Here is a 16,097-nt window from a genome sequence, read left to right as displayed (position 1 = left end):
CATTTTCCTGACTGATTCCAGTGAGGGAGCAGGAGAGCCAGGGGCTCTGGTGGGGGCAGAGGAGGACAGCGTTCGAGTGAAACTGGGCAGTGTGTCTGTGCTTCTGGCTGCCAAGCCCTCACTCCTTCTCTGACGTGATGGTGAGAACCGGGAAACACACCCAGACACACTTTGGGAATATGGCACTTTCCACAGTCAAACACCGCTGGCTGGTGGAGACCACCCTCCTGTTGAGAAATGACCTCTGTTGCAGCTCAGAAACCTGGAGGCCCAAATTGCTGATGACAGGGTTTCCCTAAAACATGCCCATGTACGTGGTATTTTAAAGTTTCTATTCTGTTTCTCCCCTGGCGTTCTCCCCACTGAAAAAAGAAAAGAAAACCATTCCCAAGCGCCCTCCTCCCTCGCTGTCCGTGCAATAAAAACATTCTTCTCTCCTAGTATCCTCATGTGCTCAAGCCTCTCTGACCGTCCTGGGCTCTGCTCCTACATATTCCCTTCGCAATCCCTGCCGTTCACCTCCCAGGTAGAGGGAAAGCCAGTGTCTTGGGGCAAGTGGTTACACGAGGGGAAATACAACGCTTTTCTTTGGTACAAAAATATGAAACCTTCTAAAAAGAAAAAGTGAAATAGGCTCAACCTTACAGTAGTATACCAAGTAAAATCCATTTTGGTTAAAAAAGAAACTCTTGAAATACACGCTTTCTTAAAGTTCTTGTAGCTGTGTTGTCATGCTGTTTTTAAAATATGAACACGATCCACTTAATTTGGCTATTTGGTTATTGTAAAGTGAAAACTCGCCTCAGCTTTGCTAAGTGGGCACCTCTTGATTATACAGTTATTGTTGCAAAGTCCATTGTGAAGGTACCAGCTCATCAGGTCAGCACGTGTGGGTTCTGGTTTATGGGGGGTTGCAAACGAGCTACTCCCATTCAGTGTCATTGTCAGCCAGTTGCATTGTCTTATACCCCACTTTTCTAGCAAAGCTGTCATTGGTATGTTTCTGTTTGGCCCGTTACATGGAATTGGTTACCTGCGCTCCCCATGCTTTGAGAGGCCTGTGGAGGGAAGGCATGAGAAGGCAAAGGGAAGGTGGGAGCTGACACTGGCCTGCCAGCAACCTGGTCCTGCGTGGGCCGAATTACAGCTCTGTGTCCTGGTCGCCTACTGCCCAGGAATCAGGTGGCCTCGGGAGACACTACGTGTGGAGGGTCAAGTTGCTGTATCTGTTGTGTCCTAGGCTTGGGCAGAGCACTGGAGAAATAGGCTTGACCCAAGGGGTCAATTAAACTTTCCATCGGTGGAGACTGAATTTAGAGTTAAAAAAAAAAAAAATACATGAAATCTTTCCATTTGAATAGGGTGTTTTTTTTGTTTTTTGTTTTTTAATGAAACGTTTCCTGACATAAGCACCACAGAGCAATAGAAGAATGCTTAATTAAACTCTTTGGTGCCATTTTGGACAGTCCAAGTGCCAGAATAAAGCATTACAAGGTGTTTGGGGGGGAGACGGGTTGTGACTATCTCCAGAAGGACCTGTCAGACCCTCTGAGGTTCAGACCTTCTGCTTGTCTTTCCTCCAGTTTGTACAGGCTCCTGGCAAGGGCAGGGACAAGGGATTTCTGCAGGTTTAGGCCTTGTGCCTTCTGAGATACTATGAAACCAAAGACTGCTCAAATACAAAGCAAACACTTTGGAGAATGCCAGCCCTGGTATGTGATTGTGCTCTCTTCCTAACCTTTCGGGGCTGGCTGGAGTGTGACAGCCGCTGTCACTCGTGCCAAGGCTTCCCAGCCAAAACCCTTGGGACCGGATGTGCTTCCAGAATCAGACTTTTTTTTTCTTTTTTTTAGCAAGTCCATACAGTGCATAAACTATACATTGTATAACACCCTAGGAAAGTCTGGGGCAGCACTCAGTATTCAAATGCATTCTTCTTTCTGCAGCAATATGTATGAATAAATCAAAACAGTAAATAGCCTCACAGCATGTGAGGTTTTATGGCCAAATGACGTCAGTTCAGATCCGCTTTGCTGCCAAGTGAGTTACCAGAACTTTTGGTTTCCAGAGCTTGTTGGATTTGTGAACGGTGAATAAGGAAATTGTGGGCCCTGTCCTTTACCCTGCTTGTCCAGGGTACTGCAGGGCATTGTCCTGGCGGCTCTGGGTTCCTCCCCTTGCTTCCAGCTCCTCGCCCCATCCTACGTTTTCAAATGAGCTTTAAGCAGTTGGAGCTAATTAAGCTAATTAGCCACAGAGCTAACCAAACATCCAACTGAAGAAGATAACCTGGAAAGTCAGGCATGATGGTACCCAGTCTCATTCACCAAACCTCTCTTACTGAAATAAGGGTCACCCCAAAATGTGAGTAGGTTGTGTTAGAACAATTAAAGCGAACCTACTTCAACAGAGCCGGAATCGTATATGGATTTTATCACCTCAAGAAATGATAGTGGCAGAGAAAAAGAAAGCCTCCTAAAGGGATTCACAAACATGTGACTGACAGGGCCATGGCTGACAGCCACAGGAGCCAGGATAAACCCAAAACTAGCAACAAAGCAAAGCAAATTGGCAACAGATCCCAAAGCTGGGTGTCCTCTACGCAGGGGGGCAGGGTTGTGGTCTGGACAGGCTTACAGGGTTCTAGCTGAGGGTTGTCAGCTCCTCCCGAGATAAAGGGAGCTGCTATGTGTATGCTGTGCCCTGCTGGTTATACCCCTGAGAGACAGGGAAAGAAGTCTAGGTTTCTGTATGGCTTAAAACTAGATTCTTGCTTTTGTAAACTAACCGGGTCAGAAGGTGGGGAGGATTTCAGATTACAGGCGCAGGGCCTCGGGGCAACCAAAACATACAAGGGCTTGGCAGGCAATGGCAGAACGTGATATGGCACAAAAGGGAAGGAAAACTAGAGAATAGTGCCTGGCCGTGATTGGGAAAGAGGTCAGGTCATTCCCCTCACCCCAAATGTGGTATTTCCTGTTCTGTCGAGAAAGCCAACATGTGGCGAGTCTGCCTTCTCCAAAGAGTTCGCAATCTCTCAATGTGTCTCCTGTGAGTGCCTTGTAGCCTGATGTTTCAACATGAGGCAACTCCCCCAGAAGGTCACAGAGGTCTCAAATGATAGATGGCCTTTCTGAGGTCATCAGTAAAACACAGGCCCTGGAGACACCCTGTCTCCCCATCAAAGTCGCCAAACCTCAGGGCACCTCAGGGCCACTGGGCTAGATGGTGCCCAGCCATGGTGGCATGATGGCAGATCTTGCAGGGTGGGGCACCAAGAGCTTGCCCAGGCAAGAAGGAGGAAGGCTAATTTATGAAGTTCATAAATGGAGCTTATAGATGCTATAAACAAGGAACAGTGTATACTTCATGCCATGGATTTTTTTCTTTTGTCTGCGTCGTTCATATTTCTTTGTCCTCCTAATTAAAGTGTAATTTTTTACATACAATAGACTTCAACAATGTTAAGACTACAATGATTTTTGACAAACATAAGTCGTACACCATCACAGGATATAGGACACACTACTGCCACGGACGGACCAAACGCAGCTCCCCCATTTTTGTTTTGTGTATTTTCAAAGGGTTCGAGGAAAACAGAATGTGCCACAGAGACCGTATGCAGCCCGTGAAGCCTAAAACATTACTGTCTGGCCTTTACAGGATTAGTTTGCTGACCCCGATAGAGAACGTTTCCGTCACCCCTCCACGCTCCCTGCGGCCCCTCTGCCGGCCTCACCTCCCCCTTCCCCGCAACCACTGACCTGCTTTCTATCACTGTAGTTTTGCCTTTTCTAGAATTTCTCATAAATGACATCATACAGTATGGTACCTTTTGTGTCTGGCTTCTTTCACTTATAACGCTGTTGAGATTTGTCATCTGGGTTTTTGTGTATCAGTAGTGCATTCCTTCTTTATGTCTGAGTGATGTGCTGTCCCATTAAAGACAGAGTTCGGCTCTGGGTGAAGTGGGGCCCTCAACGTGGCTTAACCACCAGGCTCAAAGGAGGAGAAAGGGCAGGGCCCGGGCCTGGCAGCTGGCAGCTACCCACTCTCACTGCCCCTGTCTCCGCAGGCATGAACAACCGGGAGGTGCTGGAGCAGGTGGAGCGCGGCTACAGGATGCCCTGTCCCCAGGACTGCCCCATCTCTCTACACGAGCTCATGATCCACTGCTGGAAAAAGGACCCAGAAGAACGGCCCACTTTCGAGTACTTGCAGGGCTTCCTGGAAGACTACTTCACGGCCACGGAGCCCCAGTATCAACCTGGTGAAAACCTGTGAGACCTGGGTCAGCAGAGAGAGGCCTTGTCCGCAAGGCCTCCCACCCTCCCCATTAGCTTTCAATTCTGTAGCCAGCTGCTCCGGAGCAGCGAGAACCGTCCAGGATCAGATTGCATGTGACTCTGAAGCTGACGAACTTCCACGGCCCTCATTAATGACACTGTCCCCAAATCCGAACCTCCTCTGTGAAGCATATGAGACAGAACCTTGTTATTTCTCAGACTGGAAAACGCATTGTATCGATGTTACGTAAAAGGCCAAACCTCTGTTCAGTGTAAATAGTTACTCCAGTGCCAACAATCCTAGTGCTTTCCTTTTTTTAAAATGCAAATCCTATGTGATTTTAACTCTGTCTTCACCTGATTCAACTAAAAAAAAAAAAAAAAAAAAAAAAAGTATTATTTTCCAAAAGTGGCCTCTTTGTCTAAAACAATAAAATTTTTTTTCATGTTTTAACAAAAACCAATCAGGACAGGCGTTTGTTTTTTTTCTTTTTATACATATGAATAACATATCATATATACGTCCCTGTACATACACCATGTGGGTGCTAACGTGGAGACTGGCCAACCTGGGCTGCAAAGCTTCGAGACCCAGAGTGAGGATTTTACTGCAGAATCAATATAAAAGCGCTGGTGTTATTCTGAAAAACCAGTAGCCTCATTTTTGGCTTTTGCAAAGCATGATTTTTTTTTTGATTTTTTTTTAATTTGGATTGCACTCTTGGTTCATGACTGTTCCTGTAGATGGCTGTTACTTTGGCTCTTTTCAGCAGACCCCAAGATGAATTCACAAGTTCTGTTTCAGTGTTTCGACTTACTGTGATTTGTCCTTGAAACTTAAAAGTGACCATATTTAAACAAGCAAACGGCCGATACTACCAGGGGAACCGGAAGATACCACACAAACTTCTTGTATAAAAATATGAATGCTGAAATGTTTCAAACGTTTTTATTTAATAAATCTTGTAACCACATTTAAATGGTCTAAAACCCATAGCATCGTAGTCATGGCAACCTGCTAAACTTTCTCATGGAACTAAAACTTATGGGGAAGGTGAGGGTGGGGGTTGTACATTTCCCATTGTAAAATAAGTGTTTTAAATGTCCTGTACTGCTAATGAAATGACTTTCTATATGTCCAAGAGTTCTCCAGTGGAATAACTATGCACTACTTTACAATTCATGGGGATGCACAAAAAAAAAAAAAGAAAAAAGAAAAAAAAAAGTATTACATTTTTAGTTGCTGTTTGTACCAACCTTGAATTACATGTTTAACAACCACAAAATCAAAAAGCCTATTTCTATTGAGTTTTTAATACTGAGTAGCAACTCTGAAGTCTTAATTCCTTTTTTGTTATGAATTATTTGTGAGTTTACATTTTTAAATTGTTTAACTTTCTTAATTTAGTAATTAAAAAGAGAGCATTTTACATTTGAATTTTTTTGTTCATTTGTTTAAATCATAGAAGGTATTCTAGTAGTGGTATATCTCTTCCACACCAAGTGGTAAGGACTCACCTGGTGAATTTAACCATTGTGCAATGATTTCCAAATGACAGAAACATTCAGGACACCTGGAGTGTTTTTTTCTTTTTTTCTCCCAAAAGGCGAGGCTATTGTCTAGCTAATTCAGAGGATTGGTAAAGCAAGACTAGGCATACGTTAACATTTTAATTTATCAGACATTTTCTCTAACTAGAATTTTCTGTGTCTCACTAGTAGGAGACACAATTACAAAGAGAATGAGACAATTACAGGGAGAATCTTTCTTGTCCCGGAGTCAGTATTTCCCAGTGCCCCTCCACCTCTGTAATGAACTTGCTAAGCAGGGAAATAGCCTGGTGTGGTAGAAGGGGCAGTGGGAAGACTAGGGAACTGTCCAGCCCTGGCTCTTCACTCATCCAGCTGGGTCACCTTGAACTGTTACCCGGCGTCTCTTGCTTTCGAGGCCTGTCTGTAAAATGAGGGGGCTGGACAAGATTTGCCGTCGGGTCCCTCAGACCTAAGATCCTGTGATTCTAAAATCATTGGTGTCGTGTGAAATCATGTGAGGTGGACAGTTTTCTTGCTGAAATAACCTTTGTATTTAGAAAGGATTTCCCAAAAAAGGGTTTTTAAAAAAAAAAGATGAAACAAAGGAATTTTCTGGTTAACCAAGTCTTTATGGAATTGTTTTTGGTATTAATACAATCAGTACAATTTGAAATGGGTAAAATTTCAAAGATCTTATTACATATAATTATTATCAATTACTGGGCAATATATTAACATGTTGTAGATATTTGTAAAGATAACTTTGTTTTTAATGTTCACATCCCACTAGGTTAGGTAATTTGCAAATATTCTCTGGAGGATTTTTGTTTATGTTTTTGACTTGGGTCATTCAAAAAAACTCTGGAAAAAGTCGTAAGAACCTGTTTTTTCTTAAAGAAAAAACAGTCTCTTTAAACCAAAGTATAGCCTTTGATTCATCAATTGAGTTCGTTGTGGATTCTCTCCTATGAAGGAAAACAAAGGATCTGAGTTAACTCGAGGGCACTCATCCAAAATGCAGCACGCTGGACCTGTTCTGAAGCACTTGGAGTAGGGTTGCAGAATAACAGTAAAAGAGTAGCTATAAATACAAAGAAATCAGAGGCATTTCGGGGTTTTTTTCTTCCAAGAAGCTAATGTGCTGTCAAGAGCTATCCTTGAGGTAGACCAGCCCAGGCAAATGAAACATCCCCTTCCGGGGGCACCTAACACCTCCCAAGAAGCCTCTCTCCCTCACAAGTTGTAGCAGTTTGGGGTAAAGATGCTGAATTCTCTGACCAGTTCTCTTGTTAAGAAAGAAAAGTATCTTGAAAGGTACTGTAGTAGCAAGTGATGGTGGAATATTTTTTGTCCTTGTACCCTGGTAGTAAAGAGTAAGTACTTGTTCTGTTCCCTGGGGAGAGCTGGCACTTGTCATTGCTGTGTTGCATAGGGAGACTTCCTAATAAACTGTTTCTTTCATAAAGTCAAATAAGAAACCTGGAGAAGACAACTTGACAAAGCTCAGACATTGTAAATGTGACACCATGGTTTCTGTTGACACATGCTCACTGCGGCTTACAGTCTCCTCACACTGTCTGTCCTCTGAGCCACTGCATTCACGGTGCACCCATGGGCTGGGAGGACCAGAAAGCCCATAGTAACTGCAGGGCCTGCCCTGTGTTAGGGCAACAGGGTGTAGACCGAAGCGAACGATGCATTTCGCTTTGCCTTGATCATGGCAGAGAAAGGTGTATGCAGAACCAGGCAGTTCCACGAGAACAGTTAAGAGTATTCATAATCCCTCAAAAACGACACTACTGAAGATTTCCTGACAAGCGCCAGAGGGTGTTTACCTGGAGAAAGACAGGAATCCTCCTGTGGCTAAATCTTGGCACCAGAGGATTTTTCTAGTAGCACTGGAGCTGCAAAATTTTTATCTGAAATTTCCTATGGGATCTTAAGAATGTATACTATATTAATTGGAGTGGTTCTTTCATGAGTCTTGAAAGAAGGTAAGGTTTTCAGCAGTGCGCCGAGGAGAATCACACTGAAGCCCTGCATGAGGGATGTCATCCGTTCTTGTCTCATGGCTCAGGACAAGAGACCCTCACTTGACAGAATAGGCATTTCCTAACAAGTTGTGTTTGGATAAAATGGTGCTTGGTCAATTTGTTCCTGAAAGGTATTTTAATAGGTTTATGTGACTTTTGTTGGCTATCTTACCACTATATTCGTATATTATACTGTTGGGATTCAATTAGGCTGTCCAAATATATGCTGGAAGGAAGAAAAGAAAGGAGGGAGAGAGGGAGGGTAAAAGAGAAGGAGTAATTGTGGGGGGAAAGGAAGTTCAAACGAAATTTTATTCTAACAATGATAATGTGGGGTACAGATTTACTAAAGCAGATCCCAATATGTTTTTTATTTAATTCTCAAAAATAGATTACAGCGAAAAAAATAATGAACAATTAGTATCTTTAATATCTTTAAAATATCAAGTGGACCTTCGTAATTTATGTATACCTATATTCCTAGAAATTTTCCATAATAAATTCCTAAATCGTATCTCATTCTTTCCAAACATGCAAAATACTCAAAATCCCTTGGGTGCCAGAGGGATATATCTTTATCCGAAAAATTAATTCTGAGGACTGAAAATAAAAATAAGTGGTGTTCCAGTGTAGCAGGGACTCTTCTAAAGAAAATGAGATCAGCGACAAACGACGGCACCCCCAGCAGCCAGAACACTGTGCTCCTTTCCAGAATACTTACAACTCTTCTAATAATTTGTTTAATAATATGGCTCTTCTTTTTGTGCATTTTCCCTGCCAGGTTGTGAGCTCCTTGAGAACCAACTGCCTAACTCGTTCACTTGCTCTCCCTGCACCGAGAGCTCGGATGAGCCAATGGTAGATGCAGGATGGATTGACGGCTGAATGGAGGATGCTGTCAGGTAGGGTGAATGGTTGACCTGCAAATGCCACACTTACCCAAGAAACCTGCTGAGAACACCTGGATTCGCTGCGAGCTGCCTAAGGCACTCGCCCTGACTGTGTGAATGTAGTTTAAAGCCTGAAGTGAACACCATGTTTACCAAACCTTTCCCCAGAACGCGCCCCAACACCAGAGGGAATACACTTGTATCCTCTGGGAGCTGAGGCCTTCAAGGTCTCACGCTTAACTTTCTACTGTAATTTTATGAAAACTTGATACTCTATTCCTAAGATGTTCATCTTTGTCTTCATAGAAAATTATTTTCCCAGACCTTCAGGTTGTGAGTTGTTAACCTGTAGTGTCTACGCATACCTCTGCATGACCAAGGGTTTCCTGTGCCCTGCTGGAGAAGCACAGCATGAAGATGTCTGTGAAATATTGCCGCTAAGGCGAAAATCCTGTAGTTGGGAGAGGTAACATTAACCCCCAGTGATTTGGATTCTCTTATCTGATTCTCTTTCTTCACCCAGCAAGGAACAGCCCCCTGACTGAGAACAGGACAGAAGACAAGGAGGTTTGATGACGAAAAGAGGAAAACCATCCAGAGCTGCCTAGAAGGCCGGTCTGGCCAGGTCAGCCGGCTTGTCCAAGATGGCAGCAGATGGGAAGAGACAGGATGGAGACAGTGGACAGGGAGGAAGAAACCAGAGCTGGGATGAGAGGGGTCCTTTGCCAAGGCTGTTCAAGGTAACGAGATGACGGTGGATATGTGTAAAGACATTCATTTGTTCTCCAAACATTTGTTGGATACTCACTGTGGAACTTGACCATGTGCTTAGCACTAGAAAGTCAAAGAGACAATTAATATTCCCAGTCCAGTGAGGATGGAGACCTATAAGAGATAAGAGAGATAAGCTCTCCGCTAGGTGGAAGCACAGGTGGTAGCAAAGGAGGGCCGTCCAGCCCAGAACAGGGAGTGCAGGGCCGACTTCCTGGAGGTGATGCCTAAACTCAGTCTTAAAGGACAAGTAGATTATGTACTGCCTAATGGTAGGCCCAGTGTTTTTTGCCTTTGGATGTGTTTCCTTCAAATACCCAACCCCCATTAGGGGCTAGCTCATGCTTTAAATATAGAAGGTGCTCAGCAAATGCATCTAAATGAAAAAAACAAACCACACCAAGAAAACTGAAAATCAACATCTATCTATCTATGTATCTATCTATCTATCTCTCTATCTCTCCCTCTCCACACACACACACGCACGCATGCACGCACACATACACGCACACACACACAAGCATATAGCAGCATCATTTATTCTGATTAGTGGGATCCTAACTGGAGGGTAGACAACACCATAAAGGACAGAGAGAAAGGTTTAAGACATGTTGTTGTTTCCAATGGCCCAGCTGGAAGGTAGTTTGAAATATATTTATAGAGTATGAGAATAAAAGAATTGCTGGGAAGGAAGCTTGTAATAACTCCTCACTACCTCTGTTAACAATGATTAGTAGGGGGTTTTCTCCCATTTATGTCATTCCTCTCCTTTCATTTACTAGCCTCTTTTGCTTCCATCATCACGCAATGTGTAAACTCTTGAAAGAAGGTACTTAGTACCAGTTGCAAGACGTTCTAGTTATTTTGTTTTGGATTTTTTTTTCCTTTGGTTAATTATCAAGTGCTTGCTTTGTAATAGTCAATGAGTAGCTAATTGGAAGCAAGAGAGAATGAAATGGGTATAATCAGATATGTTTTTAATGAAAAGCGTACATGTAATACTATGGGGAAATATTACTAAATAGCAAGAGATTTTAATCTTTTTGTTTTTTGGGTATGTTTACAAAAGGATCCATTTAAAGCCTCTTGTAAACTAACTCCAGGTATGTGAATTCTTTCATTTTTAGATTCCTCCCAACGGGTGAGCCCCGGCAGATACCAGGAGGGAGGCGGAGCCTCTAGAGATCACTCCAAACCACCTTAAATGGAACTGGAAGGTCTGTCAATTCCCAGAGAGCAGCAAGGAAATGGTGAGCAAGTGGCAGCAGTTGCCTAGAGAATTAAGGAATGAATAACAATGCTCTCTGGTAAATTAACCATATTACATTGTGCACTGCAAAGTGATGGAAAAACCCCTGTTAAAAACTGAATAATAATTTGCCCGCATCATTTATGTAAAATGCATAATTTTTTTACTTCAGTGGACTTTAGTTTGATTGAAAATATGAACAGCTCCAGTTCTGTTCACCAAATCACAATTTGTGAGATAATTGGGAAGGGGAAGAGGAATCAGACTGTAATCAGACAATCCTGTGTGAGCCACTTCACCCCCTCCTCTCACCTTCAAATTTCAGAAAATATTTGTTTGTGGGTTCCTGGAGGCCTCTAAGTGAAAGCGTGAGGCATTAATCACTGTCATAGCTATCACTAACCATGACCTCTCCATGTTCGAGAGGGGGAAAGTAATGCTTCCTTCTATTCAGTATTTCTCTGCTCTAAATCAAATACGTACTTGATTTTGAATTGTAGGGAAAATGGAAATGTAGCAAAGTCATACTTAAAACAGCAAGCCAAGAACAAAAGCAACGTGCTTGCTGCCGAAGGAGACCTTGGAAGATACACAGATAAAACAAAAAGCTGTGCTTGGCTAGGATTCTGTTTCGGAATCAAATGCAAAATGGAGAGAGAACATTGTTCCAACTGTAAAGATTTTGCAATCTATAATATCCGAAATAAAAAGGCGTCATGTACTCCACTTTGACATTCAGAAGCTGTGCTATTGCTATGAATTATATTTGTTCATGACTAATCTAGGTTTGCAGAACCAGAGTGAACAAAAGTGGGGTGGCATTCCCTCGGTGGGCTAGAGACCCTTCACCTCAGCAGTTGCTCCCATACCAAACACTCTTCGTTTTCCTTCCTCTCCTCCTTCTTCTCCCATTCTCCTCACCCCTGCTCTTCATCCCCACTAGAACCATAGCATTTTTATTTAGGTGTTCACTCATTCTCTTCACCCCCGTCTCTCCACAAAGGGCCATTATTTACTTACTAAAGCCAGCGCTTAGATTTGATTTTTTGCAGACCTTTCTGTCTGCTTCTCCTTGTTGGCCTAATCCTGCCTTCTCCCTACCCTGCTGGTCCCAAGAGGCTGAAACTTGAACCCCCAAATCTCAGTGCTTCTTATCTTATGGGTGACCATTTTGGTTGGGCAAAGGAGCTTTCCCCAATCCTAATATCCCGCCCCACTCCTTCCTGCTCTCCCACCAACCCCTGCCCACTGGCCTAAGATTTATTAGACACTAGTTTTGTCCGTATGCCTCCTGCTACTAGCTATAAATTGCCTTTTTGCAAATTAGACAAAACCACCCTACCTCAAGACACTTTGCCGCCATCTACCAGAAAACTATTCTAATAAATATGCCAAAAGATGATGTGAATGGTGCCGCCCTGGAATTGTGCAGTGTACAACCGGCACAACTGTATGTGGCATTCCTGTAGTTGGAAGTCACTTGAGCTATCTTGGAAGGCTGTGTAAAAATCAGAGCCATAGTAGGTCAGCCTCGCCTTTTCATGACAATTTGCAATTTCAAAATCGAAATCTTTCAGCCATGATCACAAATTGCTGAGGGACAGTTTCTGGAAGAGACAAAGAGCCCCCAGGCTGCAGTACTGAGAAGATTTGGCCTGCTGGCTGGGTAGATATAGCCCAAACCACACTGGGTGGATTTTCAGGAAGCATCAAAGGTAGAAAGCTGCTTAGTCTGAATGTTGGGGGTGAGGTGGGGAAGGGGGCTTGGCTTATATGTTGGTCAACCATTACGCCTCCCTGGGAATGGCTTCTTCATTTCTAATTGATTGTCCCATCTGGTCCCCTCCCGCCTTCACATTCAGCACAACCTGCCTGGTCTGGTGATCTCTTGCTGCAAAACAAACCACCCCAAAACTTAGTGGCAAGTACAGAAATGGTCATTTATTTTGCTCAAGAGTCTCCGTTTTGGGCCGGGCCCAGGAGGGACCAGCATCCGCTGGGGAGCTCGCCTGTGGCTGAAGGATCCGCTTTCACAATGGCTCATGCCCATGGCTGGCAATTTGAGGCTGGCTTCTGCCCACGAACTCGCCTGCGGCTGTTGGTGATATCGGTGAGGGCTTTGCTGCTTCTCCACTTGGGCTCCCAGGTGGCTCGTGGGCTTGCTCACATGGCGGAGCCCATGTGAAGCCACCAGTTGAACTCCCCCCAGATGACTCCCGTGGAGCAGAGACAAACGGCCCCCACCAAGTCCTGCCCAAATCTCACATTTCTGAGCAAAATAAAGGACTGTGGTTTTAAGCCACTAACATTTGGGATGATTTGTTTTGCAGCAACATTTCACCAGAGTGTACAGGTCGGGCTGAATGTGGTGTGAATGCATTCCCACCTCTTTCTCGGATGCCTCCCGATGACGCAGAGTTGAAGAAGCTAAAAAATGCATTAGGACCACGGTGTCCGTTAGGCTGTGCCTATTAGACAGTCTTGCACAAAGCTAGGAAGGCAGACGTAAGACAGAAGCCAATTTCCTGCAGCTTTGGGCTGTTTAATGCTGGAAAACAAAGTCTTGGAGCCACTGAGGTCCCGTCTCCAGCTCCCTGGGCATCAAGAATCATTTGGAGAGGTGGCAGTAGCGAGGCTCCACATCCCATCATGCTGGCAGATGTGGTGGCAGCAGCAGTGGCACACTGTTCCCGGCCTCCTGGCCACCTCCTGACCATTGTATTGCAGCTCTGGGGTTTCTTGAGGTCAACAGTGCCAGTGGCAGCTTCTCAAGTTCCACCTTCCTGACTGTGGCAGAGGTGGCAGCTCTCCTGGCACATCAGTTCTGCCACATTCTGAGAGGCATTCCCAAGGTCCAGCACAGAGCCCTTTCTTCCAGCCCTTCCAACAAGTTTGTAATTCCCCATATTAAATGCCCTTTTGCTTAAAAACCCTAGTGTGGTTTCGAATTCCTCTACTGAACCTTGCCCGTGATACCTGGGTGATCCCCAAAGTTCTTTCCCGTCTCTGCCATTCCTTTGTTCTTGCTGACTTGCTTGCTTTTTCTCATTTAAACATCCCTTTAACAAGTACCTATAGAGTACCTACTATGTGCCAGGCATCGTGCTAGATGCTGAAGAAATATCTATGAACTAAGCAGTCATGGCCCCGCCCTCACGGGCAGAGCAAGGAAAAAGACCAGGAGACAGCAAACTGCAGGCCAAGGGCCAAATCGGCCCCCACTTTTTTCGTGTATAAAAGCTTTCTTGGATCACAGCTGTGCCCATTCACTTATGTCTTTTCTGTTGCTGGTTTTCCCCTACAATGGCAACGTTGAGTACTTATGACAGAGACTGTATGACCCACAGAGCTGAAAATATTTTCTATCTGGCCTTTTGCAGAAAAAGTTTGCCAACTCCTGCATTAGACAAATGAAACGCCGAGTCACACTCCTGCTGTCCCCCACATGTAGGAATCACCGTCAGTCAGGTCTGCATACACCGTGTGCCGAGCTCCAGGCTCGCATCTGAGCTCTTCAAGGGGATCCTCTCAGAGACCATAACAATATGTCCCTATGGTCTCTTTCTCACAGAGAAGGAAACTGAGATTTAGAGAGATTTGGGCTTGGGGGGCTCGGTAGATGGTGACAGCATCCACAGAGATAAAAGACCGAGGAGCAGGAACAGACAATAGGCAGGAGAGGACAGACTCAGTGTGGCCTCACAGCACATCAGGCACCGTGGACACCCACAGAAGGCTGTCGTGGCTGATTTCCTGCTTGGCGTGGTGGAAAGGCATGGATTTCAAGTCTGGATCAATTTTAGGTTCAAATCACAGTTTCACCACTTACTGACTGTGTGATTTTGGGTAAATCACTTCGTATCTCCAAGCCTCTTGGCTTCAGTTTCCTCATAAGTAAAATGGGCTCTTGTGAAAACTAACTAAAGTAATACTCATACATCATTCAGCACAGTGCTTGGTACATGGTAGACGTTTGACCCGTGTGGGCAATTTCCCCTTCATCGTCAGTCTATCCTTCACACGGTGGACAGTAACCTAAAAATCACAGCTTTGATTGTGTTTTCTCCTCTTCAAAAACTGTGATGGTTCCCACTGACCCCCACTAGTGAAAGGAAACATGAGGGAAGGGCCTGCCCAGAGAATAACCCCTTTCTTTAAATTCCCACATACAACCCACACTCTCTACTGAAGGCCATGTTTTTACCATGTAACCCTCCTCCCACCACAACAGCTGATGATTCCATGGGCAGATGCCTGACCTGGCAGAACCCGTCCATTGACTGGCCACGTAATGGAATTGTCTCCCTTCATCTGGAATCAAGAAGCAAGAGGCTATCTTGGTCTACAGTGTAGGCTGAGTCAGGGCCAGAGTTGGCCATGTAGGGAAACAGGACACAGTCTTCAGAGGGGAGCAGTGGTTGGAGATCATGGGCCACCAGAGAGAGAGAGTTAGAGCTCAGCACCGCTGTTGTCCACACTCCCTTTCCGTGAGATTTCTCAAACCCTTGCAGTACACTGTCTGGTCACTTGAGCTAATTCAAGGTAGTTTAGGCTCCTGTAGTCCAGCTCCATGTTTTGCCAGCCTCTTCTCTCCCCTCGCTTCTACCATCACCCCTGCCCTGGATCCTGACTACACTGAATTGTCTATAACTCCTCAAGTATGCTCTGCAGTGCTCCAGCCTTTTCCCCGGGCCTGGAATATTCACTTGCCCTCTCTCCTCTTCTTAAGCCCATCTACCCTTTGAGGTCCAACTCAAACGTCTCTTTCCTCATACAGCTCTCTCTGATCCGTCAGTCATAAGTGACAAAGTGACAGCTCCCTCCTAAAAACTCCCCGCACGCGACTTCTCTCTGTGGCATTCACTGCCCACAGCTCCTTGAGTTTTCCTCCTTGCCTCTGTACTTGCTGAGGGTAGGAACTTGGCACATTAGGCGCTCGGATATCACACTAAATTCAATCCAACAGTTGATATCCTAAAATACGTTCTAAGTTGCTTCAATAAAGAGTTTTATGCCAATATAGGGCATTGTTTGTTAAAATGGAAGTGCATTTAGAGAATGCTTCCAATTAAAGGGATAAAAATCAAAGGGCACAGTTTTGGCCAGGAGTCCTGAGTCTTAGGGACCCAAATAAATTATAGGCATTTTATTTCCTGATTTGATTAGAACCAAAACACTGGATTTGGTGCCGTAATAGAAACGTTTCTGAAACTTTTAGCCTGGTGGAAAGTCTGTAGCCTCTTTACTGTGTTCGGATTGTCCTTGTCTACAATTAAAGCACCCATGCCTACTGCTGAAACTGGCTAGTAAATCCGGAAGGCCAAACTTAGAAGAA

The 16,097-nt window shown here is 44.5% G+C and overlaps 1 protein-coding gene and 1 long non-coding RNA gene across 7 annotated transcripts in view; both read left to right on the top strand.

The window, feature by feature from the left end:
• Positions 1–5,276, top strand: part of FYN (FYN proto-oncogene, Src family tyrosine kinase) — a 204,055-nt gene extending 198,779 nt beyond the window's left edge. For all 6 annotated transcript variants that reach the window (XM_019735019.2, XM_019735015.2, XM_019735017.2 and 3 more), the window contains one exon: positions 4,076–5,276. In XM_019735019.2, the coding sequence (XP_019590578.1) occupies positions 4,076–4,284 (209 nt within the window). In that variant the 3' untranslated portion in view covers positions 4,285–5,276. The remainder of the gene's footprint in view (positions 1–4,075) is intronic.
• Positions 5,277–8,210: 2,934 nt separating this feature from the next.
• LOC141571697 (uncharacterized) lies at positions 8,211–11,285 on the top strand. Its single transcript, XR_012496718.1, has 3 exons — positions 8,211–8,754; positions 9,266–9,482; positions 10,641–11,285. It is a non-coding gene; the product is annotated as an uncharacterized LOC141571697 (long non-coding RNA).
• Positions 11,286–16,097: the final 4,812 nt, after the last annotated feature.

Source organism: Rhinolophus sinicus, linkage group LG05, assembly GCF_036562045.2.
Source record: "Rhinolophus sinicus isolate RSC01 linkage group LG05, ASM3656204v1, whole genome shotgun sequence".
In the NCBI taxonomy this organism is placed as follows: Eukaryota; Metazoa; Chordata; class Mammalia; order Chiroptera; family Rhinolophidae; genus Rhinolophus; species Rhinolophus sinicus.
Note: the sequence above shows the minus strand (reverse complement) of the source record. Positions and strands in the feature narration are given on the sequence as shown.